Source organism: Sciurus carolinensis, chromosome 16 (genome assembly GCF_902686445.1).
Source record: "Sciurus carolinensis chromosome 16, mSciCar1.2, whole genome shotgun sequence".
Lineage (NCBI taxonomy): Eukaryota > Metazoa > Chordata > Mammalia > Rodentia > Sciuridae > Sciurus > Sciurus carolinensis.
The window spans coordinates 6138399-6152156 of NC_062228.1; the positions used below are offsets into that span (position 1 = coordinate 6138399).

General features: G+C 49.2%; 1 protein-coding gene across 1 annotated transcript in view; it reads right to left on the reverse strand.

Moving 5' to 3' along the window:
- Positions 1 to 260: 260 nt before the first annotated feature.
- The window catches only part of Bco1 (beta-carotene oxygenase 1), a 28886-nt gene continuing 15388 nt past the window's right edge, over positions 261 to 13758 (reverse strand). The window contains exons 7-11 of the mRNA XM_047530024.1: positions 13101 to 13358; positions 6063 to 6168; positions 4234 to 4328; positions 3028 to 3139; positions 261 to 994 (exon numbers count right to left, since the gene is read on the reverse strand). Of these exons, the coding sequence (XP_047385980.1) occupies positions 765 to 994; positions 3028 to 3139; positions 4234 to 4328; positions 6063 to 6168; positions 13101 to 13358 (801 nt within the window). The 3' untranslated portion in view covers positions 261 to 764. The remainder of the gene's footprint in view (positions 995 to 3027; positions 3140 to 4233; positions 4329 to 6062; positions 6169 to 13100; positions 13359 to 13758) is intronic.

Sequence of the window (13758 nt, forward strand, 5' to 3'; positions counted from 1 at the left end):
GAGAACCTGAGACACAGAGGTGACTCCCTGCCCTGGTCTTCACTCTTCATGCCAGCCCTGGCCTCGGTTCTCACTCCTGGATCCTAGCCCCTCTGCCATGGCTCATTCAGTCTTTGTCCAGCAGGTCATTGTCCTGCAGAGGGGGTTCCACACCATGAAGCACCTTGGGGCTCTGAACCGCAAGTTCTGCAACTATATTTTATTGCCTCAGAAGAACTTCAGAGGAAGAAGCCATGTAAAAATAAAACAAGGTCTGAGCAGACTTTAAAGTTTTTATTCTTTCATATCATGCCACGTCGCACAGGGAATGCCCACACAGCGCGTGCCTTCCGGGCCACGTCACTCCCTCCCAGGGCGTGGCTGAGAAGACCAGCCAGCGCTCCGTGCCCACAGCTTGGTCTACGGTGGGGGAGGAGCAGTGGCAAATACTTATCTCTTTTCTGTCCCGTGCTTGTGGTTTCTCATTTAAGAACGATGACAATGTGATTTAAAACAATTTCTGATTCATGGTCAAGGTCTTCATTAAAAAAGAAAAAAGAAAGGGGCCTTCTTAGCAGCGCCAGAGCTAACCAATACGTATTTGACTTTCCAATGAGGTTTCTCCAGACAAAATCAAAGTGGAGATCCTGGGGCCCCGTCTCCGTGTTTTTGTCACAGCGTCCACAGAAAGAATGAGTGCAGAGTGAAGCACGGGACTCGTTCCCGGAGAAAGGCAGCAGGCTGGGTCCTCAGGTCCTGCTGCAGAGCTGTTCCCGCCAGCACCGTCAGGCCCGGGGCACCGCGTGGCCGTCTGAAGCCTCGTCCTGCGGGGCCTCTGCAGGGGCCTGGCTCTTTGCGCCCCAGTCCGTGTCAGGGATGAATAACCCATGGAGGTCCAGGTGCATCTCCACGGCAACTGAGGCACGAGCCAATTCCGTAAAATTTTTGGCATCCAGAATAAGCAGAAAAGGCAGCTTTTGGGGATCAGTAGAAACAATGGCAGATAAGATAATTCCTTGGGGGAAACAAAAAGAAACAGTGCTTTTTTTCTTTTGCTTGAGGTGCTGGAGCCCAGGGTCACATGCATGTGAGGCGAGTGCTCTACCACTGAGCTACACCCAGCCCTAAAAAAGAGCAACTTTTAAAAAGTGCAGCCTTGAACATCCTCTGGCTGGAGGATTGATTTCTCAACCATCTCTTCCTGTCCTCTTTAAACTTACTTATCTAATCCAAACAGGAGGAAAGAGAATTTGATATTTTATATGAATTTGATATACTATATGGGAACCAGGAATCAGAAGGCCTGAGTTTAGCCCTGACTGGATCAGTCCCTTTACCTCTCTGGACCTCAGTCTCTTCATCTGTACGGTGAAGATAATGCTCCCTACTCTCACAGGGTTGCTGAGAAGCCCTCTTGCAGGGTGGGTTATGAAAATGCTGTGTAAATTGGTGCAAGTGCTGAGGAACGGCTATTTTCCTACTACTTAAAAACTCAGATGACAGAGAGTCCATTCCAGGAGTGCACTTTGGCTAACGTGTGCCACTCAGCTAAACTCGGACTTGTCACAGTTCATTGGCCTTCGGTCAAGTCCAATTCATCTTTTGTCCATGCAGCCAACCATCATCTCAGCTCTCCCTCTGTACAATGGAGACACCTCCATACTTGCTCAGCACTCACTCTCAAGGATAGACAGAGGTTAATGAGCTACTGCACACACTTCCAGCATGGAGCGAGAGCCCCCAGGCTCCCAGGATGTGGAGCAGCTGAGCACAGGCGAAGTCAGGTTGGCCTGGATTCAGATCCTAGATCTGTGCACGGGGGCATGGGAACTCGGGCAAATTATCTCCCTCCCTGAGCCTCCCCCTGGTAGAATGCAGACAGCGACTCTTCCTGCGGACCAAGAAAACATACAGGAAGCTCGTGCCCAGCTGAGTGGGAGGCAAGCCTCAGCTGGAGGTGATGCCAACCGTCCCCCACCTGGGAGATGACAGTGACACAGAGTCTTGGCTGGCGTGCCATGCCACAATCAGTAGGAAGACAAGGCCAGGCAGAAAGCCACTCCCTCCCACCTGAGGGAAGAAGCTGGCAGGCTCTTGGGGCCGCCTGCCCTCCCCTGCAGGTGTGGGCAGCCCATCGCACCTTGCCAGCTGGTGACCCCACCCATCCTCCTTAGCATCCGGAGGGCTGTGGGCAGGGCGTTTCTGAGGCAAGGGCAGAGTGGAAGGAAAGGACGCTTTGGCCATGTGGAAACCTAGAAAAGGGAGATGGGCCACAAACACATTTTCTAAGTGCTCTGTGAAAAAGTCACATGTTTACAGTTAGAAATTTGGATCCAACCATTGCAATGAATTCTATGTCCTGGAAGAATTTGGTGTCACTTGATGGGAAGGACATGGGCTTTATTTGTTATGGAATTTAACCTTGCCCAAAGAAAGGTCTGGCCTTTGTCCCTGGGAGGTCCCCTCTAAGTCCTTGGAATGTCCTACAGTGTGTTCACGAGGGGCCTTGGACCTGCTAGGGAGTCTACCCTCAAGTATGGTTTATGGTGGGGCCTTGGCCACATGCTATCAGTTTAACCTCTGAGGGCTGAAGACTAAAGTTTGGCCACACAAGTGGCCCAGTAAAACTCTGGACACCAAGGCTCAGGTGAGCTCCCACAGCTGGCAGTCCCGGTGTGTCCTGTCAGGTAAGGTCACCGGGAGAAGTTAGTGCTAAGACCACAGTGGGCGAAGACAAGTGTTAGCTCCATGCCTGGCACTCTGGGGCCCAGTCCTGATTTTAACCTGTATTTTTTCACTGCAATCACAAAAATAGCAGCTTCGAGCAAGTTCTGTGAGTCCTCCTAAGAAATTATAGATCCTACAGGTAGTGGCGGGGGGGGGGGGGGGGCTGAACTCAAACTTGGTGTCAGAGTGAGAGGGGTCTTAGACTTTGACTTAGAGTTCAGAGCAGGCCTCCCCCAGCCGTGTGCCCTGGGGGACAAGATGCCCCTAGACAATGTCTCCGTTCGAGGGGTGATGGCTGCAGTGTGTAGCCATCAGTCTTACCATCATCCTCGTCCTTGGCGCCTGGAGCAGGCACAAACAGGGGTTCCGCAGGCCAGCAACCCTCCTCGGCCCATTTTAAGGTTGACTTGGTGAGAATGTCATATTTTAGTATCTGTACATCCAAAGAGGGGAAACCTGTGAGTCACCTCTTCCAGGACATGCTGATTTCCTGGGCACAGGCAGGCCTGGAGGCCCACAGAGAGGGGAGATTAAGCCCGTACATCCAGCCTTTTGACATCACCGCAGAGTGACATCAGCTCACAACAACAAAAAGGAAAGAACGGAAATGTCCTTCTCTGGCTTCAAACACAGGTCCTCTAGCTACCACGTGGCCAATAGAGACAACAAATTCCCAAAAAAATCCTGAATCAATCTGGTATTTGTTACTATATTGCAATTTTATATGTTAAGTAAACTAATGTGCTCAATGCACAGTTAAAATATGATGGGATTCCTTCTTGCTTTAAAGGTGAAAGGCCTGGGCTAAGGGATAGCTCAGTAGTACAACGCTTGTCCAGCGTGCATAAGATCCTGGGTTCAACCCCAGCACCAAGGAAAAAGAAAAAAAAGGTCCCTGGGCCTCTCTTAAGTTCTCCTAGGCCTAGTCCCTTTAGTGTGTAGGATTAGTGGGGAGTGGCTTAGGGCGTGTGTACGTGTGTCTGGGAACCTTATTTTTTGGCTTTGTGTATTTCTACACGGTTTGCATTATTTTGGAACACAAAATTATTAATAATGATGTTAAAGAAAAGTGAAGTCTGTATATCACTTTGTACAGTACCCAGATGTAATAAGTATTGAAAAACACTAACTTAGAAAACAAAATAAGTCTTCCACATTCCAGTCACACCCACTTTGCTCCAGAGGACGAACTAGTTTCTGAGGGCAGGGGTTGGGATGCCCCTGCTGACTTCCTTGTCCTCAGTGCCTATCATTGTAGCATACAGTTGGTGCTCAATAAATACATGTAAACTCAAATCACTGCCTGAGCTCCAACCAGGCCTTCTCCTTGAGCTGCAGCCCATGAGGTATGACTCCCTCTCTTGGATGGATCATCATTACTTCAGATTTATCTTATCCCAAACTGACCTCCTTTCTGATCTCCTTTTCTTATCAACATCCACACAGTCTCAAAAACCTTGAATTCGACTTTGCAGACAGATGAGATCATTCTAGAAAACCAGTCTGCAAGCACACAGGGATTGGTACCTTGGTTGGGATTGGGCTCCACTGAACTTCAGCAGCAAAGACGTATCGGTATTGCTTTCCATTGTGAGCATAATTGATTCGAGGGAGCTCTAAGCCTGAGGAGAAAGGAGTCAGCAGGTGAAGACCCTGTCGCCCAGGGTGGGGAACATCCACCCTTCCTGCCAGGCTGGGCCTTCTTTCCACAGAAAAAGTTCCCAAGCAGGATTCCCAACCTTGATTCAGACTCCAGATTGGATCAAAGGCAGTCAAAGGCAGGGGAGGGAACCTCTGATAATGACCCTGGCTCTATTAAAAGTTTCAGGAGCAAGGTATCATAGACCAGGGATTTTAAGTGTATAAACGTCTTTAATTATCCAAGATAGAAATCAAAGAGAATTGCATGATTAAAATCAGAGGCTACTGCAAATTTTTAAAGCTCATTTTAAAAAAGTACTTGTGTGTGTATGTGTGCACACACATGTGGGGGTGTGAAGAGAAATTTTGGAAGCCACAGTAAGAAGTATTGATTGGGAGTACAAATAATATCTGTTTAATTCTATTATAATATTTTGAAAAATGATGTTTGCAGATTTTAATGACATGGACAACTATCCATATCACAAAATTAAAGGACAGTTATAGAATCATCTTCATTATGTTACAAATGGGGAGAAAAAGTTTAAAAGCACAGCTGGGGTTGGAACTACCTTGTAGTTTATATTTTATTATTTTCACATATTGCCTATTTAATAATCCAAAATAATTTCATGCAATGTATATATCTTTATATAGTCCTGTTCTGTCAAGCTAAATTTCTAAGTGAAATTTCTAAATTTGAAGTGAAAGTATTCTCTTATGACATTTTCCAGGCAGTTAGAACCAATTGATAAAGATGTAATGTCCAAGATCAAGCTGCATCAATTCACAGTAGCAAAGCTATGGAACCAACCTAGGTGCCCTTCAATAGATGAACAGATAAAGAAAATGTGGTACAAATACACAGTGGAACATTACTCAGCCATACATAAGAATGAAGCTATGGCATTTGCTGGTAAATGGATGGAACTGGAGACTATCATGCTAAGTGAAATAAGCCAATCCCAAAAAACCATATGTCAAATATTCTCTCTGATATGTGGATATTAACTCACAATAGGCGATGGGGAGGGAGGAGTGAAGGTTCACCAGATTGGACAGGGGGGTTGGGGAGAAGGGAGTGGGGATGGGAATGGGAAAGACAGCAGAATGAATTGAACATAACTTTCTTATAGTCGTATATGAACACATGAGCATTGTAACTCCCCACATGAACAACCACAAGAATGGGAAATTACACTCCATGTATGTGTGGTATGTCAAAATGTATTCTACTGTTATGTAGAACTAAAAAGAATCAAAAAGAAGAAGCTGCAGAGGCGACATGCCCACCACCTGAAGGCCCCCTAAAAGGACCCCAAGACTTTTGTGGCTCCTGTAGGCTCAGCAGGGACTGAGGACAGTGGACCTCTGGGATGGGAAGGAGATGTCCAACCTACAGATGAGTAACTGTGAAATTTCCAAGGGACAGGCCAAGATGAAGGCGAGAAGGACGCTGCTGACATACTTAAGAAGCAGCAGCCCAGGCTGGCCCCAAGTGGGCCTGGGTCTAAGACCTACATCTCCATTTCTCAAGGCTCCAAGCAGCGAAAGGGCCTCCCAGGGCTGGTGAAAGGGTCTGTGGAATGCCATTGACAGACGTGGGTTCTTCAGCGACCAGGCAAATTCAGGGTTTTGCCAGGAGAGTCCCAGAGCTGTGTGTCCTTCCAGACACCTGAGCCTGCCCCAGAGACAGCGGGGAGGGTGCCTGTTACCTTCGTAAAGCAATTCGGGCTGGCAGTAGACTTGGTCATCTTTTTCCTTCAGGGCTGTTGCTGTCGTAGACGCCACTTTGATTAAATTTGAGCCCACTTCAGCATTCTGAGAAGAACGGTTTTCAGAACAAAACAGGAGGACATTTTATTCAGAGTAAATCTTTCCCTGACTGTATACATTTTACAAATGCTTTTGCATAAATCGACCCGTCTGGTCTCACGTTAACCATAGGAAGCAGCTATTTTATTGTTGCTATCCTATTCTCAGTTTAAAAAGTGAGGATTAGCAGCTCAAAGTGACTCCTCCAGGGTCACTCAGCCGGGGATGGTAGACCAGGACTCTAAAACCGAGGGCTCTTTTCTCCCACTCTGGGCTGCTTTATTCTTCCCAGGGAAAATTAATATGCTTATGAGAGTAAATTTTCATTTTTTTAAATAGTGGATGATTCACCTGTAAAAGGCTGCATCAGTCATTAAAAGGTGTTTATGGAGATCATACAACAATATGAGAAATGCTTATGATATAGCACCAGATGAAAGTTCTGGGCTAAATCACACATGGAGCCTGAGCTCAACCACGTACACAAAATTATCATAAAGAGGCTGGGAGAGAGACACCAAATATCGACAATACAGTGAGTGGTGGGTAATGGGGACTTTCATCCTGTCTCTGTGCTTCTCTGGATTTGTGAAAAGGTACTCCTGCTGAAATGAAAACATGTGATATAATTATTTGGGAGAAAAACAACTTTCAAAGACATCCCTTGGCCTCAAGTTATAATCAGACTGTTCTGTTCAGTAGGTTTCTGTCACCAGCATAGCCCAGGAGAAGGATTTAACATGAACGAACACTTATTGAACACCTACTGTTCCCTGTCTGCCCCGCTTCCTAACCGTGGGGTCTTGAGCAGGTTAGTTAGCCTCTCCATAGGTCTGCTTCCTCGTGTGGACGGTGAGGATGATAACAGTGTCTGCATTTTTGAGTTATTGTGAAGATTAAATGAGATCATCCTCATAAAAGAGCTACAAGAAAGCCCGATTAGCCTAAGTGCCAGATAAATGTTAGCTGTTTTGTCATGATGACATCTTTGTTGTGATAGGTATCCCCCCTTGTCCCTAGGGGATACATGCCAAGTCCCCCAGTGCTGCCCACTGTAGTAGTACTGAACCCTATGCATATGCACTATGAGGCCACAACAGTTGATCTGGTAACTGGGACAGATATGAAAGCATTAACAGGTGGGTAGTATATACAATATGGATACCCTGGAAAAGGTGACTCGTGTCCTGGATAGGACAGAGCAGGAGGGCTTAAAATTTCATAATGCTGAGACCAGCATGCAATTTAAAACTTACGAGAAGTGTATTTGGGAGAGTTTCATGTCATGTTTTTAGACCACAATTGATCATAGGTAACTGAAACTGTAAAAAGCAAAGCCATGGATAAGGGGGCACCCCAGCATTATTATTATTATTACCATTACAATAATAATTCCTACCAGTACTACTGGGAGTGAGTACAGGCCAGGCACAGGAAGACTGAGGTCCAAATCACAGATCCTTGTTATGGTTGAATTCTCCTTTAAACTTTTCTCTATGTACCAATTTTCCAAAATCGCTTTTATAATGAGAACCAATCTATTTTTTTGTCAGGAAGGAGGAAAAGTTTACTGCATCCTGGTAGTTGAACTGCAGGGGTGCTTAGAGATTTGTCTAGATCAATCTGTCAATCTATAAAAGAAGAAACTGAGGCCCAGAGAAGGAAAGTGAATTGTCTAAAGCCAGAGAGAGAAACAGGGCTTGGACCCAGGCTTTTGCACTGTGAGTCTTTTCCTAGAAGCAAGAGCAAAGGCCCTGAGACTGGTCAGCACTGTCCTGCAGGTCTCAGCTCAATGTCTCCTTTCCTAGTAAATCAGTCTGAATCCAAGACCTTTGTTCCATGCAGTGGTATCTCCTTTACAGAGCTGTTTCCTTTCCTGTTTTGTTCTTTCTCTCTTTTTAAAATTTTTCTTGTTGTTTTTAGACATACTTGACAGTGGGGTGCATTTTGACATATTATACATAGGTTTTGCCTACTGCATTGCATACGGTCAGCGCCCAGGAAGTAACCGCTGAAAGGAGTCAATGCACATCTCAAGCTTTTCCTTCAACTATCAAGGCGCAAAGCCCTTGCCGCACAGGCTGGCTGTAAGAGTTCAATGAGACGAACGGTGTGAATGAGTAGCCCAGTGCCTGGCACACTGGCAATAAACAGAAACTCCAAGCGCCTCCCTCACCTGTGCAGCACCAGTAGGAGGCCTGCCTGGTCCTTTGCTGGGCACGTGACAGCCACAGGCCCCTGGGCATGTCCCAGCCTTGATTCTCAGGGAGTCAGTCTGCAGAGACATCTTATAACTCCAGCCTGGAACTGGTCAGACTGGTTGAGGAATAAACTGAATTTTTCCACACACAGCAATAACGAACATGACTCGGCTGCTCTCAGCTGCCAATATGCTCAGCTTTGGAAAGAAATCACTTTCCAGCCAGAGTTCAACAAAATCCTGGAGGCCTGCTTTGAAATCCCTCGACCTGAAGGAAATCCCAGGAGAATCAGTCTTCTCAGGAATCCCCCACGTGCCAGTTTCAGTGTGAAATCTGACTTTACAACTTCCTATGTGAATTTGAGCAGAACCTCGACCTCAACCAGCAGAACCTGGGCCTGCTTCCTCGTCTGTCATGAGGGCTGTTGAGACTAGGCAGAGTTGGTCCACCTGTATCCGAGGCTCAAGGTTAGCATGAAATCATAGTTGTGGAAACATCTGGTCCAGGGTCAGATACATTGTAATTGGTGACCTGGAGCCAGACAGATAAACATTCAGATTCCAACACAAATCCCATGACTGATTCCTCAGTGTTGGGTAAGTTACTTTCGCTCTCATCTGCAGACATGGGAATAAGAAATAACTACGAGGGTGTGATGCATATTAGCACAGCACTTCACAATTCCTAAAGTGTGCAGGACCCAGGGCAAGGGAATGAGCAGAGGACCACAGCCCCTAACTATCAAGCAAATTGAGCAAAACATTCTCTGTCTCCTACCTGGACACATAGACCTCAACGCTGTGGACCTGATCTGTCCAATGCAGCAGCCACCTGCCATATGAGGCTATTTAAATCAAATTTGAAATACAATGAAGTAAAATTAAACATTCTGTTGTACTCTGTCAAGTGCTCCACAGTGCTCACAGTTAGTAGCTCCCATACTGGGCAGGGAGAATGTTCAGCCTTGACACAGATCCTAGTGTACAGCGTTGTTCTGGAAGGAGTGACTTTAGGATTCTAGGGCCCCTTGCAGCTCTGAGCTAGATGAGGTGGCACAGAGACAGCCAGGCCTGGCCCCCAGGTCCATCCCTAACTGCTTGGATTCCCTGGCCAGCACACCAAGCCTGCAGTCAGTCCTGCCACCTGTGGGCCCAGGTGGGCATCCCAGTGCCACAGCCCACTCTTAGGGGGTCAGGGGTGGGCACTGAAGCAGGGCTAGGATCCCCAGGCATCCAGGACTGGTTGGGATGGGGGTCAGGAGATGCCCTCCTTGGTGGGTGCAACCCCTGGGCCCTGTACACACCTCACCATGGGGAGAAGGGGCCCTGCTAGAGAAAGAAAGTCTAAATCAGGGCCTTCGAAATGGCAAGCCTAGAGCGGGGGCCCTCTTGCCAGGGTCCAGGAGCACAAGGGGCACTCAGCAGGTCTGGAGTGCAGCACGCTCCCGACAGCTCAGCTCCTCGTAGGATCTGTCTTCACTTGTGCATTTGGAGACAGAACCCAAATCTCCTGGCCCAGGAGTTGAAGCTGCTGCTTCTAGGTCCAAAGTGCCTCCTCCTATGCTAGCCTCTCGTGTGCGGATGGCAGATGCCATGGACCCACCTCCTGGAGCACGGGTGCCCTTTAGGACAAGGGCAGGGCGGGGGCGCTGCTGTCTGTACATGCCCTCGGCCCTCCCTGCCACTCCTCCTCCCTGCTGAGCCCCGCCCGAGACACCTGCTGCCCTACATAGTCAGGCTGGGGGTGCACAGAGGCCCCCGCGCACCACTCTTTAGACCCTGGCAAGTGCAAGAGGATCCAGGGCAGTTGGGTGATCCTGAGCTTCCAAGTACAGTGCCCTGTCACCCATTCCATGTGGAAAGCATTCTTCATCCGGGACATGCTCCGAATGATGAGGACCTTGTGTCCCATTAGAGACCTTGGTTCACATTTTCCATCCATTCACTCAGCATCGTTCATTCCCAATACTTAAGAGCGAGCACCCTCTGAGCTCAGGATGACTGCTGGCAAGGCAGAGTCCCTGCCCTCTTGGAGCCTGTGCTCTTCCAGCAGGAAGAGGGGACGGAGCAAGTCCTTCACGCTGGAGGTAAACGGAGCTCCCGTGCTGGGTGTGCACTCGCCCAAGGGTGGAGGTGACCTGAGGCATGAAGGGTGGAGAGTTCACCAGGCCCAGAGTTTCTCTCTCCTGGCTGCACACTGGAATCCCTGGGGGCTGAGCCCAGCCAGGCCTGGCCCCCTGGAGGTTCTGCTGGCAGTGGCCTGGGTGTGGGCTGGTCAAAGCTTTGCGGCCGGTTCCGACATGCGGCCAGGGAGAGGGGTCAGGTCAGTGTGGCAGGCAGAGGGAACAGCAATGGGCTGAGGTCCTAGAGCAGAAGGACATCTGAGAAAGGACTGCACTCCGGGGTCACCTCTCTGCTAAGACTCTGGTCAGGATGGGGCCTTGGCTCTGGGCGTGTGTGGCTGTGTCCACAGGCTTCACTTTCCCATTTCCAAGTGCGGCAGTGGAGTGACTTGAAAGTAGAGAAGACATTTTAAGAGGACAATAAATAGCAATTAAACAGCGTGGCCAGAGCTGCCCATCCCAGGGTTGGCTCTTCTTTGCTAATTTCAAAGCACCAGATGGCTACACAAGGACTTTTAAAAACATCCCCGATGCCCTTCTAAGCACGGTCCTGGGGACAGGAACCACTTCCCCAGCATGATAAAAGGTCATAAAACCCTTGGTGTGGGCAGCGGGAGGAAGCTCGCTCTTCTCCCTGCATCATCCCTGGGCCGAGAGCGGCCTTGTGAGTCACCCTGTGTGCTTCGTGACACCCCCCTCTTCCTGGAGGTAGGAGGCAGCTTGCTGCCTGGCACTTTGGCCTCTCCCAGGGATGCATTGTGGCGGATGGGTCGATGGCCCTGAGCTTGTGGGGAGGGAGGAAATGCCTTTCTGACTGGTTCCCCCCAGAGTCTCAGGTGCCGCAATGCCCATAGTACCTCCTTTCTTGTTTAAATGCGGCACTGGCAACAGGACCCAGGGCCTCGGGGCTGCACAGGCCCCTCCAGCTTTCTCTGTAGGAGGTCGGGCCGCAGTTCCAGGCCTCTTCTTCCTTTCTTGTCTGAGTCTCGCGCCCGACTCTCTTTGCAGCAGGCAGTGCCAGTCTTTGGCTCTGCATTGTTGGGGATGCTTCCTTCCACACAAGTTAAGAGTTGGTTAAAACAAACAATCTCATAAATTGTTAAACAGAGGTGATATCACACGAGGGAAACCATGGCAGAGGTACACAAATGAGCGCCGGTGGGGAATGCCAGAGTGACAGGCGAGCCCCCTGCTCCGAAGACAAGAGTAACCCTGGCACGGCTCCTGGCTCCCTGCTCACGGCGGGGAGCAGGCCGGACCCGGCCCTCGGGAGCCTGCAGTGAGGGTGGGTACTGGAGGAGTGGAAGTTCCCAGGCCTGCAGAGCCCTGAGAGGAGTCGGGGTGGCCATCCAGGGCTCCTTCCAGGAGAGAGCTCTGCTGTGGAGAACAGCAGTCGCTCCCGCCCGGCAGCCGCCAATGTGGTCTGGAGCAGGTTCCGATCCTAGCGGGCTGTGTGACCTTGGTCGCGTTCTTTCACCTCTCAGAGCCTCAGCTTCCTCATCTGTAAAGCAAGGCTAGTGCAGGGACCTCTCCTACAGGTTGTCCTGTCATTGACTGACGTAAGGGAAGCAGAGCATTTAGCCAGGTGCCTGGCACCTGGTGTGCAGTAAGTAAATGTGAGCCATCAAAATTTAATTGAATTTGGCTCCATTTAAATTAATTAAGTCATGAAGTCAGTGAGTTCTGGAGCCAGAAGGCTTTCTGTAGCCTCCTTATGCCCAGAGCCACAGCAGCATTGCCCTAATTGAGGCTGACTACTGGTCATTTCTAGTGTAAGAACAGAACCGTTCAACATCCGGGGATTGTGTAAGCCCATGGTAATGAACCCCTGCCATAGACTATTAGGCAAACATTCAAAAGATGCTGTCAAAGGATAGTTAATGTCATGGAGAGATGTTTAGATAGATTACTAAGTGAAGAAAGGAGTATGCAAGGCAGTATTCACAGATTCAGCCATACGAGGGAAGAAGCACCCGTAGGCCACAATGTGCAAGGACTTTGAAACACGCTGTAGTTATGAGAGGCTGATGGCTGCAGGATTCCACTGACATGAAAAGTCAGGAAGGCAAGTCCTTTGAGATGGACAGCAGGCTAGTGGCTGCCCGGTTGGGGAAAGGAGGGGCACTTGGAGGTGATGGCTACCGGGTACCGGATTTCTCTTTTGGGTCAATGAAGATGTTCTAGAACGGAGAGTGGTGATGAGTGCCAAACCCATGACTGAATCAAAGCCCCATGAACTGAACACTTTAAACGGGCCAATTATATGGCACGTGAGTTAAATCTCAATAAAGCTGTTAGAACCATGATTAAAATTAAGAGAGATGCACACATGTACATGTTGTGTTTGCCCGTGTGTGTGTGGTGGTGGGGGAAGGCAGTACAAATATGTCCCCAATGACCATTGTGGGTGGTGGTTTATCAGGATTTTTTTTTTTTTAACTTACCTATATAGTCCAGTTTCTATGACTATGGATCACTTTTGGAAAAACAAAGAATGTCACATTTTTCTTAACAGTTCATTTTGGATTTCAGTGTCAATCAAATAAGGGCCAAAATAACTTCCTACTGGGCCCGAGTCTCCCCAGAAAGAAACAGCTGCTCTCGGGCACCATTACCTTGTCCACGTGCAGGGGCACAGCGAACCTCCTGAGGGTGGGGACCGAGGTGAGCCTGCAGTTCTCCTCAAAGTCCTGGTTGAGGTTGGCCAGGTAGAAGAGCTGGTAGAGACTGTCGTCCTCATAGGCAATGACGTCAAACAGGACACAGTTGCCTTCCTCGTAGGCATTGACGTGGTGGAATACCACCAGGGCATCTGTGTGGAACTTGGTGGGCACAGGCTTCCCGGTCCTCTGGTCGATGATGTGAATGTAAGTCTGGAAGGAGAGAGGCCCACTTAGCAGTCAGCTCTCCCTCCGAAGCCTGGCGTGGTGGTGGCAGGGGACTGACAACACCCAGCCCTAACTGGTACTAGCTCATGACGTTGGGGCATCCCTTCCCCATCCTGAGCTCTGCGTCCACTCAGAAGTACCCGACAGGCAGAAGTGCTCAGTGAACAGAGCTGTCCCTTGTTGGCTTCTGTGGCCTCACCTTTAAGATGGAAGGAGGGACACTCTGCTGCCAGGGCCCCTGGGCAAAGTTTGGGGCGGCTCCTGAGGGTGCACCGCCCCTCACTCCACAGACCAACTCCAAGTGAGCATGGCATGCAATTTTCCTGGTAAGGACCAAGTGGGGGAGATCTGCCAGGTGTCAGGCTCCAGTCAGAGGCTGTTGACC